The 15,782-nt window shown below is 36.1% G+C and overlaps 2 protein-coding genes across 2 annotated transcripts; both read left to right on the forward strand.

Annotated features, from left to right (window-relative positions):
• Positions 1–289: 289 nt before the first annotated feature.
• LOC132066967 (serine/threonine-protein phosphatase 7 long form homolog) lies at positions 290–1,658 on the forward strand. Its single transcript, XM_059460150.1, has 3 exons — positions 290–877; positions 968–1,147; positions 1,234–1,658. Exons 1-3 carry the CDS (start codon positions 542–544, stop codon positions 1,465–1,467), a joined length of 750 nt encoding a protein of 249 aa, XP_059316133.1. The 5' UTR covers positions 290–541; the 3' UTR covers positions 1,468–1,658.
• An 8,933-nt stretch (positions 1,659–10,591) lies between these two features.
• Positions 10,592–15,381, forward strand: LOC132068516 (GDSL esterase/lipase At2g04570-like). Its single transcript, XM_059462129.1, has 3 exons — positions 10,592–11,022; positions 13,262–13,760; positions 14,972–15,381. Exons 1-3 carry the CDS (start codon positions 10,645–10,647, stop codon positions 15,163–15,165), a joined length of 1,071 nt encoding a protein of 356 aa, XP_059318112.1. The 5' UTR covers positions 10,592–10,644; the 3' UTR covers positions 15,166–15,381.
• Positions 15,382–15,782: the final 401 nt, after the last annotated feature.

Below are 15,782 nucleotides of genomic sequence, written 5' to 3' on the forward strand. Positions count from 1 at the left end.
ATGGGTCACCACAATCCTTAATAAAATTTTCGATAAAAGATTACATAACTAATACTAATACTACTTGTTAATGATTGTTTTAAAATGCGTAAAATAGATGGATCACCACCCTCTTGATCCGGGGCCCTTCGATCGAGAGTTACTGTATCTTCACCCCGAGCATAGGTCGCAACATATATGGACACCCAACCACGGCCGAGTCTCGGTCCGTACCCTAGTTAGGGAATCGGCATAGAGATCTTAGGCCGCCGCCCCCCACTTCCTCGTGTCCCGGATATACTACGTCGGGGCGGTATCTACCGGTGCGTCGAAGTTGGTGGGGTACAGCACGATAGGTCACTAGTGACGGCATTGATTGAGAGGTGGCGACCGGAGACGCACACATTTCATCTCCGCACCGGTGAGGCTACCATTACCCTTCAGGATGTGGAGGTCATTTATGGGGTACAGGTTGATGGACGCCCATTGTATATTGAGGAGCCTCCTGTGCTGCCGCCTTACCGGGTTGAGTTGATTAGGCTCACCGGTTTCGCGGCTCTGGATGGTCATATTTTCGGCCAGAGTCGGCTTTTGTTGTCGACCCTTTACGCTCACTTGCGCCTCACAGACATGCAGCATCCGATTGGAGAGGACACCCCTCAGGCTGATGTTGACCGACGTGCGCGTCTATACCTACTCATCATATTCGGGGCCATCCTATTCCCGAACACTTCGGGGTTCGCATATAAGCTTGAGGTATCTTCGGTATATCGACGATCTCGCCGAGATAGGATGTTATAGTTGGGGCGCTGCTGTGCTGGGCTACATGTATCGAGGATTCTGTCGATGTTCTATGGGCACGAGGGTAGAGGTCCCTGCATTTTGCTCGCTCCTTCAGGTAATATATTTAAGTGTGTGTAATTAAACACAAAATATATTTTTTTAAAAACGACGACCGATATTTTTTTTTTTTAAATGACTATATCAGATATGGGTGTGGACTAGGTTGAGACCTTTTCAGCCCATACCAGCTGACCCTCCCGCTGACTATCTTACTGTCCCGATGCCATACGCGCGGAGATGTTCGCGAGGCGTACGCCGACGTATGGAGACGTACCACAGCCTTCTCCCGTTTAGGGATCAGCTAGACCGCATGACGGCGCAGACGGTATGTTCATATTTTGGATCCACACGCTAGACCACATAGCTACTATTTTAGTCTTTTGTTGTTAACTAGTTCAATTCTTTTTACAGGCTTTTATATGGATGCCGTATGATCATATTTTGGATGAGTTGCCGGCGTTTTGTAGGGCTGGTCAGCACATGTGGATGTCGCGGTGTCCATTGATACATATGGTTATCGTTGAGTATCACGCGCCCGACCGCGTGTTACGGCAGTTTGGGTATGTACAGAATATACCCGCGGCTACGGTTTGGGAGCATGACCACTATGCGAGGGACGAGCGTAAGGGCGTCGATGATGCATAGCGACTCTATATGCAGCAGCAGGTCCAGAGTTGGGATGTGAGGATGGCGAGCCTAGTTGTGGTCGGACATGACACTCCCATCCATGTGTACATGGAGTGGTACATACGGATCACTCGCATCATTATTGGCAACCCCTCTAGGCGTCGTCCAGATGGCCTGGGATATATAGCTCTCGCAGGAGCGTACGAGGCGCTGGTAAGTTTTATTAGTCTTAAACTTAAACCATCGTCTTATGTATTACTTTACAAATTTATTCAATTGTTAATATTTGCAAACATATGCGGTACGGACCGTTCAGACGATGCGCTATGAGAGCACGCGCCGTACGGAGGCCCCCGAGACGGCGGAGTATGCAGCACGGATGATTGAGCTTGCCGAGACTGGTATGAGACAGGCACATGACTTTGAGCGTGTTCCCGGTGCCCCACCTGGGGCAGCAGGTGGTCGTGGTCGCCGAGGAGATGGTGGCCGTCGCAGAGGTGGTAGGGCTGGCAGAGGTGATGAGGCTCCGTCGACTACAGAGATCTAGCCGAGTTCTTACTGGCCGGCAACTATAGATATCCCATCGACTTCTCATTCCCGGCCGTCGACTTCGTCGAGACACCTCTCAACATACGCCGGACCCTTTTTCAAGTTATGTGCCCTGGCCTTCACTTTCACATCCACCAGTTCGTGATCCACATGGTGAGCGGCCGGTTCGTGATCTACAAGGTGGCCTACATTTGCACTTCGACGACTCCATGTTCGAGGACTTCGTGTTTGATATGGCACCATCTGCATCTCCTGCTCCGGGGGCCGCTCAGGAGCCCTCTCACCAGGCATCTCAGGAGGTCGTCGACACACAGGTTTGACTTTTACAATAAAGTAAAATAATTTATTAATTATTTGTTTATTTCAGGTTCATTTTAGAATAAATCAAATCTAAATTATTTATATATTATTTCGGGTTCATTGTTCTACGCCCGCGGGTCCACGGAGCGACCCATCCAGGAGACCGCCTCATATTCACCACCACACCCATCTCGGGAGCCTACGGACCCATCTCGGAGCCTACTCGGGCGCCGTTGACACACGGTTCTATTAAATAAATAACGTTAATGTATTTAATATAAATAATAAATGGTACTAATTATTATATACTTTTCAGGTTCATCCTTCGACGCCTGAGGTGGCTACTCCCGACGAGGTAGAGGTCGAGACACCAGACCTAACCCAGCCTGAGGTTCTGAGCGTGCCAGCGGGACCAAATCCCAAGAAGAAGCACGTTCTAGTCAAGGGAGCACGGGCCAGGCGAAGAGATGATGATCATGACTTGGAGCGCCCGGTTATTAAGAGGAAAAAGGGCGATGGAGACTATGACAAGGGCGGTGGGGATGGTATGAGCCTTAGGCCTAGGGATAGTCTCCGGCATACTACATGTGGGACCCATCCTCGATAGTGTATATACATTAGTGTTGTAAAATTTATTGTAAATAATATATATTTTTTGCATATTTATACATATTATCTTAGTCTTTATTATTGTTTCACATCCTAAATTGATAATAAAAAAAAAACGTGACACATTCGAAATAAAGTTAAGCATAAATTTAAAAATAAGACGAAATCAGTGCGTGAAAGTGCAAACACTTAAAATACCTTTGTGCGTGAAATTGCAAAAAGATTTTGAAAAAGATATTTTACCCTTTCACGCACAAAATCTGTGCGTGAAAATGCAAAAAAAAAAAATCCGTGAAATATTTTACCCTTTCACGCACAGATTTTGTGCGTGAAACTGCTACAACTTAAAACAAAACCCCAAAAGTACAAGCTGCATTATTTGCCCGTCTTGTATTGCGCACCATTTTAATGCGCACTATAAGTATTGATTTGACAACACACCACGCATGACAATTTCAGGAATCTATGACACATAAAGGCTTGATTTGATAATACGTTGCTGCATTATTTGCCCGTCTTGTATTGCGCACCATTTTAATGCGCACTATAAGTATTGATTTGACAACACACCACGCATGACAATTTCAGGAATCTATGACACATAAAGTCTTGATTTAACAATGCGTTCTTTTTACATTATTTGCCCGTCTTGTATTGCGCACCATTTTAATGCGCACTATAAGTATTGATTTGACAACACACCACGCATGACAATTTCAGGAATCTATGACACATAAAGGCTTGATTTGACAATACGTTGCTGCATTATTTGACCGTTTTAATACGACTTGTATTGCGCACCATTTTAATGCGCACTATAAGTATTGATTTGACAACACACCACGCATGACGATTTCAGGAATCTATTTAACTTGAAGGCTTGACGAGTGAAAAACTCATCAATTGCATAAGTCTAAGTCTTACAAGTCATAAAAAAAAAAAATCAAACTTCATTGAAAAAATGTCTCAAAATGCTTCAACCAACTGTTAAGGTTTCACTATTTTGGGATGGAGATATCGTCGAGGACAATTACTCCATTCGTTATAGTATCAAACCAAAAGCCCATGTTAAATTTCCAACAACTTTAAATTATGAAACACTAGTCAGTTACATGCACAAAAGAATAAAAACTACACCCACTGAGATTGGAATCTCATAATCGCGATATCCACAAACAATATCAAACGGTGTAGTGCGTTATGGCATGCACAATATCAACGATGATGAATCTTTGAGTGATTATTTGGGATCCTTAGGAAGAATATCGTGATTTAGTATTCATTAATGTTCTTGAGATGTATGTTGAAAAGATACCTTTCGAAGAAATCCCTCGAAGTCACCCTATTCATGGTAATACTTATGGGGACTTTAGTTCTTATGGAGACATTTTGAGTGGTCAAGTGCCGCTGGAAAATCTAAGCTAGCAATTTAATCAAGCTTACAATTTAATCAAGCTTACAATGAAAATTGGTAAATATGAATTTTTTATATTATTATTATCTGTAGTAGCATGTGTTTGTTGTATGAATTGGTAAATAACTTGATTTTCAAATCTTTATAGGAACTATTCTCAAAACTCACCAAAGGGTACCAAATATGGATGTTGGTTAATCCTCTCGGTTCGGTGGAGTTGATCATTCTCCACACCATGACAAAGTCTTATGAACAACAAAGTAAGTTCATCACCTTGATATTACATATATATATATATATATATATATATGATGTTGGTATTTAAAATATGTTACTTTTCGTGTAGGAGGATGCGCACTTAATAATGAAGATTTTCCTAATTATTATGAGTCATCATCAAGTGATGACGATGAAATAGCTAATAATGCAGAGTAACCGATGATGAAGATGATGATGATGTTCAAGTTGGTATGACCAAGAATATTCCTCAAAGCCAAAACCAACAGAACCAATGCCACCACGTACCACCACCGATGGTGAAAACCCAACTTCTCCAAAGCCCAATTCAGTGGCATTCTAACAATATCCCTTATCTTGACAGCGGGGGTCGTGATGATGCATTTGTCTTCTGAGAAGATTATGATAGTCGCCTAAAAACCGGATTGAACCAAAGGATCTCAACAAAGATCGATGCTACCTTGCAAAGGGAATGTTGTTCGCATCCAAAAAAGCGTTACGCGGGCTGTCAAAATTTATTGTTTTAAGGACATGAGGGAGTTTAAGGTTGATCAGTCAAACACAAAGATATGGAGGCTAGTTTGTAGGCAGACGGTATCAAATTTGTAAGTGGTTGCTTCGGGAATTGTTAAGCTTGATGGTATGTGGGCTATCACAAAATTTAAAGACACACTTGTGATATGGAAGAAAATCGAGCAGATCATTATAATTTAGATACAAACATGATTGCTCAAGTGTTACTTAAAGACATTCTTTGAAACGCCAAGGTAACTTATCCTACCTAGTACATTATATGTCTTATTTCAATTGAAAGATCATTACTAAATATTGTTTGTTTAAACTTTTGCAGGTTCCCCATTAAAGATTGTATTCGAAACGTTCAAGCTTTATATAGTAAAACTATAAGCAACAGAAAGGGATTTCTCGGGCGTAGACGCGCTTTTGAGATGGTCTTTGGAAATTGACATACTTCTTTTCAATCGCTGCTAAGGTATATGGCAGCTTTACAACATTTTAATCATGATACTGTTGTAGAGTAGCGGCTTATAGAGGGTAAAATCTTCAACTTAGTATTTTGGACATTCAAACCATGCATTGATGGTTTTGCTCATTCACTTGATATCCATAGATGGTACGCATGTATATGGTGCCTACGACATCAAGCTCCTAATTGCAATAGGAATGGATGCCAATGGGTCAATATTTCCTCTTGCTTTCGCAATTGCAGCTAACGAGAACAACGACACATGGGGGATCTTTTGACCCATTTGAAAACTCATGTTATTAAGGATCGTCTTAGGCATATGTGTCTTTGTCGATCGTCATAAAGGCATATTGCACAATATGGATAATTTACGAGGTGTGCACCTCCTTTGTTTACCATCGCTATTGTTTAAGGCACTTGAAGGCAAATTTGCAATCAACGTTTCACAATGGCACTCAAAACAAATTGATGTGGGGGGCTGCGATGGAGCATCAACAACGATGGGCTGCAAAAATGGATTTGATCAGGGCAGTGAGTGAACCCGCATACGTTTGGTTGATGAAGCTCAAAGTTGAAAAATGGACGCTTCATGCGATGGAGGCAAAAGATGGGGCATGCTCACAACAAACATCTCGGAGTCTTTCAATGGCTTGGCGATATCCGCTCGAGGACTACATCACCGATAGTGAGAATGACTTTCAAGCGTGGTGGAGCGATTTGTGGTTAGGACAAGGCGGGCCCCGGAGGAAAGCGATTAGCCGACGGCGGGACATGGATGCCAAAGCCCTTTAAAACTATGGAGCATTATAGAAAAAAATGTGAGCGCCACCAAATGACCGAGTATGACCCAATTCAACATGTGTATGAAGTTAGGACGGGTTATTACAACGGTAAGGGTGGAAACGTGCATCTGTTTATGAGGCAACAAGAACACGTGACTTGTGGTAAGTGGCAAACGTACCACATGCGTGTTCTCATCTTTGTCAAGTGCTTCGAGAGAATGAGAAAAAACGGTAACAAATTATGTGGTAGCGAATACAAGGTCCACGATTACCTTAGAGCATATTCGGCCAATTCCACCCACTTGGTAATGAAGCTTATTGGCCAAACAAGCCGTTTTCAATGGTTGCTAACAAGGATTACATCAGAAAATTGAGCATTAACTCACGGAGTCGTAGACCCAATCAAATGGATGTTAGTGAAAGAACTTACTCTCACAAATGCTCTATATGTAAGCAATATGGCCATGACAAGCGTTCGTGTGGGCAACAAGGCCGTGGTAGTACAAGCACGTCTCGAAGTAATAGAGCCTCTAGAACTTGAAGATTGTATTGTTATTGTAATTTATTATTGTATTGCTTTAAATTAGTATTGTAATTAAATGGAATGAATTATTTTTTAATTAGTATAAACCTCTCGTATTGGATGAATTATTATTAAATCAAATATTTAAATTTGTACATTCAAATATAATAAAACACTTAAATCAAAACCCTATAAATATGACAAGTTTCAAAACTTACTTCGGGGCACTTTAGAACCCCTAAAACGACGATCCAAACGTTTAGGTGGACTTGATGTAATGAGCCGACATTATTATACGCAAAAAAAGATATTAAGTTTTATATAAAATATTGATATTTTGGGGTTTTGAAACATGACTAATCTTTGCCCAAAGTATGAAAAAAAACGTGATTGGAAAGGTAACACAAAAAAAAAAAAAAAAAAAAAACAGTAAACCCTATCACGCACAAAATTCGTGCGTGAAAGGCCGAAACTGGATTTTTGCAGTTTGGTCCTTTCACGCACGAATTTCGTGCGTGAAAACTAGTAATGTATTTTTTTTTTTTTTTGGTGCTAGTTTGGTTCAACTTTTTGTTTTTTGTGCTACTTAAGTCGCGGATTCTGAAATTGTCAACTACACATCCCAACAGTGCAGGGGTCCAATGATCCCCTTGAACTTATCTATCCATATTTGCCTTCCTTGAACTTATCTTTCGTATTTACTTTCCTTGAAGGCTTGAACTTATTTTTTCATATTAATTATCCTCTTCACTAGTTATCTAGTATAAAGAAAATGAGTTAAACGCAGCATGTGCAAACACACATTTTTTAGTTTTATCTTAAAAAAAAAGGGTTCTTAATGTTTTTATTTTTTCATTTGATTCTTTCAAACTCAAACTATCATACCCTCACCCTCTCTCAAACCCTTGGTCCTCCTTCTTTCACTGTTACATTCTCCATCTCTTCTTTTCATTTTTTTTTTTCACTTGATCAAATTGTCGCTCTTTATTACCCTTTTGAGAGAGGATGAGGATCCTTTCATTTTGAAAGAATCAAATGAAATATCACATTAAAACCCCCTTATTTTAGTTTTCAATAAGCGTATGTTTGCAACTGTTTTAACTTATTTTTCTTTACGAGAGAATCAATGAAGGGGGTAAATAATATATAAAAAATCAAAGGGTTAAATAATACGGAAAAAAAAGTTGATCAGGCCAGTCATAGGACTTTATGCATGATCCCCGTATAATTTATGTGTATACTCCGTAAATTTCGCTACTCCCTCCGGATCAAAAAAAGAGTCCACTTAGCTTTTTTTTCTTGGATAAAAAAAGAGTTCACTTAGCAAATCAAGAAAGAATTAACCTTATTTTTCCATATTTGCCCCTATTAAGTGTTATATGATCAAATCCCAATGCCTATTTAATTAGGGGTAGTTTAGTCAAATTACTTATTTTTGTCTAGGAGTTAGTATTTTCTTAAGGGGTGTGCAAATAGCTAAGTGGATTCTTTTTTTTTATCCGGAGGGAGTATAAATTAGGGAGAGTGCAAGCTTCGTAATCTCCACCCGGTGGCCCTAAATGAGGAGAGAGGAATCAAAAGCATGTCCAATTCCATAGAAATTAGAAGCTGCATAAACCCATAAACCTCTTGCAAGTGACATGTACAGTTTAGTCTCTGTATATATTTTGACAATTGGTTCCTTCAACTAGTAAAAGGACCCACGTGAATCCCAAGTTAGGTGGTTGTTTCAAAGTTTAAATACATTGTGTCCAAACATTTCTGTCTTCTTCTTTTTGTTGGTTAAAAAGAACATTTTGTCATACGCACATTCACACACACCTTCTCTTTTAAATGTAGATTCAATATTTTAAGTCTTTTAGTACAAGGTATCATTACTTTTTTGAAATGGTACCTCGTATAAAGGATATTTCTATGAATGTGCCTTTGTTCGTGCCTTTGTTATTGAGTGATTTCATAAGACACTATTAGAAAAAGAGAGTTTTTCATCGATATTCAGTGAGAAATTTAAGCTATAAGATATGATTTTTCCATCTCATTTTCACTGAATCAGTTCACTGGGAAAACGCATGATGGGAAACATGTTCCCATTGAAACGTTGAGAAACTTCCTAATTTTTTCGTGTGAAAATATTAATATTTAAGTTTTTCCCACCGACATCCAGTGCGAAATAGTCACCGTACATTTTTCAGTGGGAAAATAGAGCTTAGTATTGATAATACCATTGGGTTGAATGAATTCTGCCGATTAATTTCTTGTTCATGGAATGGATGTACAACTTAATTGCTCATTGGACCAGTTCAATGGACGAATTTGCGTTTTTTATTGGTAGAATATCTATAGACCCTCCTAAACTTGACGCGTTTTATTCAGTTTCTTCTTAAATTATATTTGGTCCTAATTATTCTCTTGTAATTGGTTTTTTTTATAATCGTTATCCCTCAAACAATAATTGATTCTATAGTTGAGACTAATTTTACATTACTTTTCATGGTATCATAATTGGATTCTTATTCTTGATTTATTCTATATTGAACTTCCATATGATGTTATTCATGCTCTACTTAACTAAGCCCAAGCATGGACGGAGTGTTAAATCATCCCACATTAATTGAAGTATGCTTTTTTTTTCCCCCTTTCTATTAGTAGTATTTTTATAATACTCGCCTCATTAGCTAATTTTTTGAGTTGAGCTAGAACCAAGTTATACTTTTCTTATCAAATTTACAAGTTGTAACTTCCTTCTTTTTCCTATATTATGCTCAGTTAAAACAAGGTTGGTTTTTTTTTTTTTTTTTTTTTTTATTATATAAAATTTCGAAAAAATATGTCTGTCTATGTACAGTAGTAAACTGCATTCTTTTATAGCATTTAATCAAACATAAGTGAGATATTTTATAGCAAAATATAACAGTATTTCTGTCATTCGAAGCCAAGGATTCACACCGAGTGATGGCAGATACAGAGAAGTGCAAGTTCCGATTCAAATTAAAGAAACTTATTACACAATCCAGAAGCATACAGTGCTGCTGAGAAGTGAGAAGTGGGAAAATACTGAGCCTCCCTCATTTACGTACTTTTTTATCAATCCTCATTAATTGCCACAATCAAACTTTACTGTACTTCCCGCTGCCAAAATTGTCTTGAAAACATTTTTTCTTAGACTTACTCTATTCATTTCATTTTTATGTATCTAAATTTGACTGAAAAAAAAAAATTGAATCTTGTGATCTTCGATCAATTAATTATGTGTATAAGTTTATTATAACATGCCAAAATTGATATTTGAATCTTGTAACGTTAAACATGTCATTAACAAAGGGATCAAAGGGACACTTCCCAAGTAATTAACAGTTAAATATGCTTAGTCAGATAGCACAAGGATTAAAATTAGAATTTCCCAATAATTCATAGACCTAAAGTGATACTAACCCTAGTTAAAATATTTACGAAAGCATATCATTTTACGTATTATTCGGTTCATAATTATCACACGTCCCATGCTTTAGATGACCTATAAAATTATTTTATATATGTAACATTCTTTAGAAAATAAAGTTCTCTAGTAGTATTAATTTTTCATGAAAATAGGAGTATTTTCCTAGCTACATATCAAATAGAGCAGTGCTACATTTTAATAGATGATTTTTTCATCACTCGCCATGCATTAATGATACACCAACAAACTCCTGCCAAAGGACCCTCTTTCCCACCCATTCACCTGTATAAAACGTTAATGCTTCACTCTAATCCCCATAACCTAAAACAAAAAATTAAATCACCAAAAAAAAAAAAAATGGAAGCTCACAATTTCATTCCATTGCTGATTATAATTCTTGTCCAAATCTTGCTACTAGTTCCTTCTACTCTAGCAGGAAAAGTTCCAGCAATTATAGTTTTCGGCGACTCATCGGTAGATGCTGGAAATAATAACCAAATTTCTACTGTTCTTAAGAGTAATTTTGAGCCATATGGACGTGACTTTTTTAATAAACAACCTACAGGAAGATTTTGCAATGGTCGAATTCCACCAGATTTTATATCTGAGGCTTTTGGTTTAAGACAATTTGTACCAGCTTATTTGGATCCTATGTTTAAAATATCTGATTTTGCCGTTGGTGTTTGCTTTGCTTCTGCTGGTACTGGTTATGATAATGCCACTTCTGAAGTTCTTGTAAGCTTCCATTCTCTACTTGCACACCCTCTGTAAGAAGTAATTAATAAAATGATAGAGTTTACTATATCACCCTTTGACTGTAACAAATTTAATGTTTTGGGAAATGCATTGAGAAAGGATTATCTTATTATCTTATAGTTAATAATACGGATAAATCAGGAACTATGTAATAAATTATATATTGGTTTTTCAAACTGGATAAGTAAAACTGAACATCTATTTTTAGTATAGCGGACAAATAAACTAAAAGTGGACAAAGGAAGAGTCATAGTTTATTTTGACCGTGAATTTGGACATGCAATTAATCTTTGAATTTTTGAAAAATAATTTACATATTAGAAACTACATAACAAATACTCCCCTCCGTCCATAAATATTGATATGCATTTTTACTTGTCCAATTTGAAAAACCAAGAGATAATTTACCATTTCATACTTGTTTTACCCTTACTATTAGTTATGAGGTTGGAAACTTCAATGAATTGTTAGTGATTGCACAACTTTTAAAGTATGTTTGATTGATTTCATAGTAATAATTAGGAGTGATATAGTAAAATTGTCGTTCTATTAGGGGTGTGCGTGCCAAGTCAATACATGACAAATAAAAATGGACGAAGGGACTACTATAAGTCACAATAATTAACAATATAAAATATTTAAAAGACATACGAATAAATTGCAAGCAAAGATTTCTATGTTTGGCTATCAAAAAACGAAAAATATCACATAAATTGGGACAAGATTTAATTTAATAATATAAATAAGTTATATTTTCAGTTCAGTTTGATCGATCATTGCAGGTTATACTTTATATACTCTATCTTACAAATTATCAAATCAAGCATGGCTGTTATATAAAAAAAAAAAAAAATACATGTTATTATACGTCAACTTAATTTGATTGTGACAAAATCAACATAATAGCATTGCAAAGAACTTAAACTGGCTTGAAAATAATACAATTGTGTTTTTTTTGTGGTCTGGAATGTAATTGTGTGTGTGTGTGTGTGTGTTTTTTTTTTTTTTTTTTTTGTGGTCCTTAATATAATTGTGTTTGTTGGGTGAATGTGACATTCATCAACCACTCTCCGTGCACAGTTTAAGAAAAGAAAATAAAAGGACCTTTATGGGGTCGACAACGTAACAGTTAGCTTTTAATTGAATATCTGTGTGTGTAGATGGAGCATTCATAGTACGTACATAATAATCTGCCTAAATAGCTGAGGCAGGCCTACTATTGATTATGTATTATTTTTAGGTATAAGAGTTAAAGCAAGAAAAGAGGTTAAATCAAAGTTCACTTTAAATAATTGTAATTAGGACTTACAATTGATTTATTCGTGTAAAATTCTCAATTGTTTAACATTCATTTTCGTGGTTCATAGGAGTAATATTCATCTCATTTGTTTAAATTTAATATCTTTAATCCCTGAATCTTCAATATGGACCCTCAAGTGTTTCATTTTACTATTTTCCAGATTTTTGTAATCATCAACTACAAGTTTATGCGAAAGAAACGTATATCATGTATTTATTATAGTCTATTTTAAAAAATGACTCCTTTAAAGATTTAAAAATAATTTAATTTTAACTTTGATTTAAAAATAATTTAATTTAAACTTTTCATTTACATTTATAGAGAAGCTTTTTCATACAAGCGTTATGACATGTTTATACCACAAATTTCAAAAGCTTTATAGTCTCACAAATTTCATGGCATACTAAGATCACATGTTTTGAAAGTTCCTTTTTAATTCTGAAACTCTGTACCCATTCAAATAGATTCACAAAATTTAAACAAAGGAAATAGCATTAATTGGTACTAAATCACCTATATAATCCATTTTCTTTTTTCTGAAAGTTACACATTTGAGGGATTGCAAAAAATAATTACAATCGCTAGCCATATATATAAAAAAAAATACACTAATTGTGTATGAAATCTGTATATTATATGTATATACATTAATATAAAAAAGAGTAACCTGGTGCACAAAACATGCCGCATTAGCACGGTTCGAGAAAGGATTGCATCCCAAAGAGTGATGCAGACGTACAGTCTACCTTAATGCAAAAGCATTAGTGACTGCTTCCACGGCTCGAATGCAAGGGGAAGGGTATACATATACCCTAATGCAAGTATATGTATATACATTATTATCCAAAAATATACATTTGACAGTTATTATTTTAATAAGCGGCTATACAGTGTAAAAATTCTTTCTTTCTTTGACAGAATGTGCTGCCTTTGTGGAAGGAAATAGAAAACTACAAGGAGTATCAGAAGAAACTAGAAGCATATGCGGGCAGAAAGAAAGCAAAATACATAATACAAGAAGCATTATATCTTGTCAGCATGGGAACAAACGATTTCTTAGAAAATTATTATTCAATGTCGAGCAAACGTGCATCTCAATACACAACAGAACAATTTCGAAGTTTCCTTATTGATCTTGCAGAGAATTTTATCAAGCAAATTTATCATCTTGGTGCTAGGAAAATATCCTTAACTGGACTTCCTCCTATGGGTTGTTTACCTTTAGAAAGGGCAACTAATTATTTTGGAGGAAATGGAGATGGATGCAATGAGAAATATAATGATTGTGCTGTGCATTTTAATGAGATGTTGAGTGGTTTGGTGAAGAAATTAAATGGGGAGCTTCCTGGGATTAAAGTGGTTTTCTCTAACGCATATGATCTCATACTTCAAATGATCAAAAATCCTTCTTCATTTGGTAAGTTTTGCTTTCAATATGGTTACTCTTCTTTTTGTTCCCTTTTGCTACTCCCTCCGTTCATTTTTACTTGTCCATTATACTAAAAATAGATGTTCAGTTTGAAAAATCAAGAGATAATTTACGATTTTATACCTATTTTAGCTTGCTTTAATTACTTCTAGTTCAATTCCCAACATTAGATGACTTATAATTAGGAGAATTATAGAAAAATTATTATTTTATTTATTGCTTCTTCAGGGTAATGCCAAATCAAACATGGACAAGTAAACATGAACGGAAGGCGTCTTAAATTTGCTAGTAAAGTTTGGTTAAATTTCTAAGGTGGCATCAACTTTATGATTCAAAAATAATAAACATGCATATATGGACATATCAATCATTTGTGGTCCAAAAACGATGGTGTGACTTGGTCTTCTAAGAAGTGCATTAACCAATTCGACCAATGGTCCTATTTACTTGAAATAGATAAAATATAAATATAAAATTGGTAATTAAATAAATCATATGAGATCTTTGTAGGATAATATTCTTTCATTATTCAAAATTGTAACTTAGGAGTGTCAAATGAGCTGGTTGAGTTTATTTTGGGTGGATCAAAATGAACTGAGTTAATAAATGAGCGGGACAATGACCTGCCCAAATATTACTTGAGCTGAAAAAGGCTAACAAAGAGTTCATAATCCAACCCGAATAATTCTTACTAATTAAGTGTGAAAAGGTCTCACATCGGTAGTTAATGGGATGAATGGTCTCTTTATATGACTTGGGTAATTCTCACATCTTGAGCTAGCTTTTGGGTTGAGTCAGGTTCATAATTCATTTCTTTAACATGGAATCAGAGCAGGACCTATACAATTTTTATTTCCCAATGTTGGGCCCCCATATTAAATTGTCCATGCTCCATATCTCCATCCCTGGGCGTGAGGGGGGTGTGAAGAAGTCACACATCGATAATTAATGAGATGGGTGGTCTCTTTATATCACTTGCGCAATCCTCACCTCTTGAGCTAGCTTTTATGGTTGAGTTATTCCAAGATTCATTTCTTAGCACTAAAGTTTAATTTCTTTATTTTTCTTATAATTTATTTAACTACCCAATATAACATATTTACTTGCAAAGCACGTTTAATCTCTTCTGATGGATCACTCGATGATATACTTAATTAGTCCTTTTCCTAATGATTTGGTTTCTTTTACTTGCAAAACAGGATTTGAGGTGGCAGGTGTAGCATGTTGTGGCACAGGATTATTTGAAATGAGTTATTTGTGTGATAACTTAAACCCATTCACATGCACAGACGCAAATAAGTACGTCTTTTGGGATTCTTTCCATGTCACGGAGAAAACAAATCTCATTATCACCAATTTCTTGATGAAAAATGTCCTTAATGAATTTTTATAGTTCATCAGCTGGAAGTTGATATCAAGGATTTTGTATGTAGATTAAGAGCATTTATACGCTGTCTCGTTTTGAATTAGTAGTTTATTTTATTTGCTAGAATGTCTTATCCAGAGTTTGAAAATAAAAATACTCCTATTGTATATCATATCAAGAAGGTGATATCTGTACTTTTCATTTTCGACACGTTAAATAATCAGTAATGTAATTTGTCTTGGATTCTTGATTGTCTTATTTGTATTCTAAAGCTTTAAGTTATCTGTTCATTTTAAGGATAAAAATTATACTTATTCTAATTTTTTTGAGCCAATTCTTTTTTCCCTTGGAGTGCATTAAGTTTTAGGCTCTTAAACGGTTCAAATTTTCCGCGGGTAGATAATAAAATTAAAAGTTATTATTTGTTAATCCAAATAAGACTCGTTTTGAGGAACTCCAATTTGTTTTTCAAGACTCCACGATAATATTTCGATAATGTCAAGATCATCTAGTTGGTCATTCTTTGGAAAATCCAAATAAAGGGGGAATAGTTTCTCAAGAACTGTATTCCAAGAAATTAATTGTAGCTTGCCTCTAAGTTAACTTTAAATGTTAGAAACACGAGAACGAAAAACACAATAAAA

Source organism: Lycium ferocissimum, chromosome 8 (assembly GCF_029784015.1).
Source record: "Lycium ferocissimum isolate CSIRO_LF1 chromosome 8, AGI_CSIRO_Lferr_CH_V1, whole genome shotgun sequence".
In the NCBI taxonomy this organism is placed as follows: Eukaryota; Viridiplantae; Streptophyta; class Magnoliopsida; order Solanales; family Solanaceae; genus Lycium; species Lycium ferocissimum.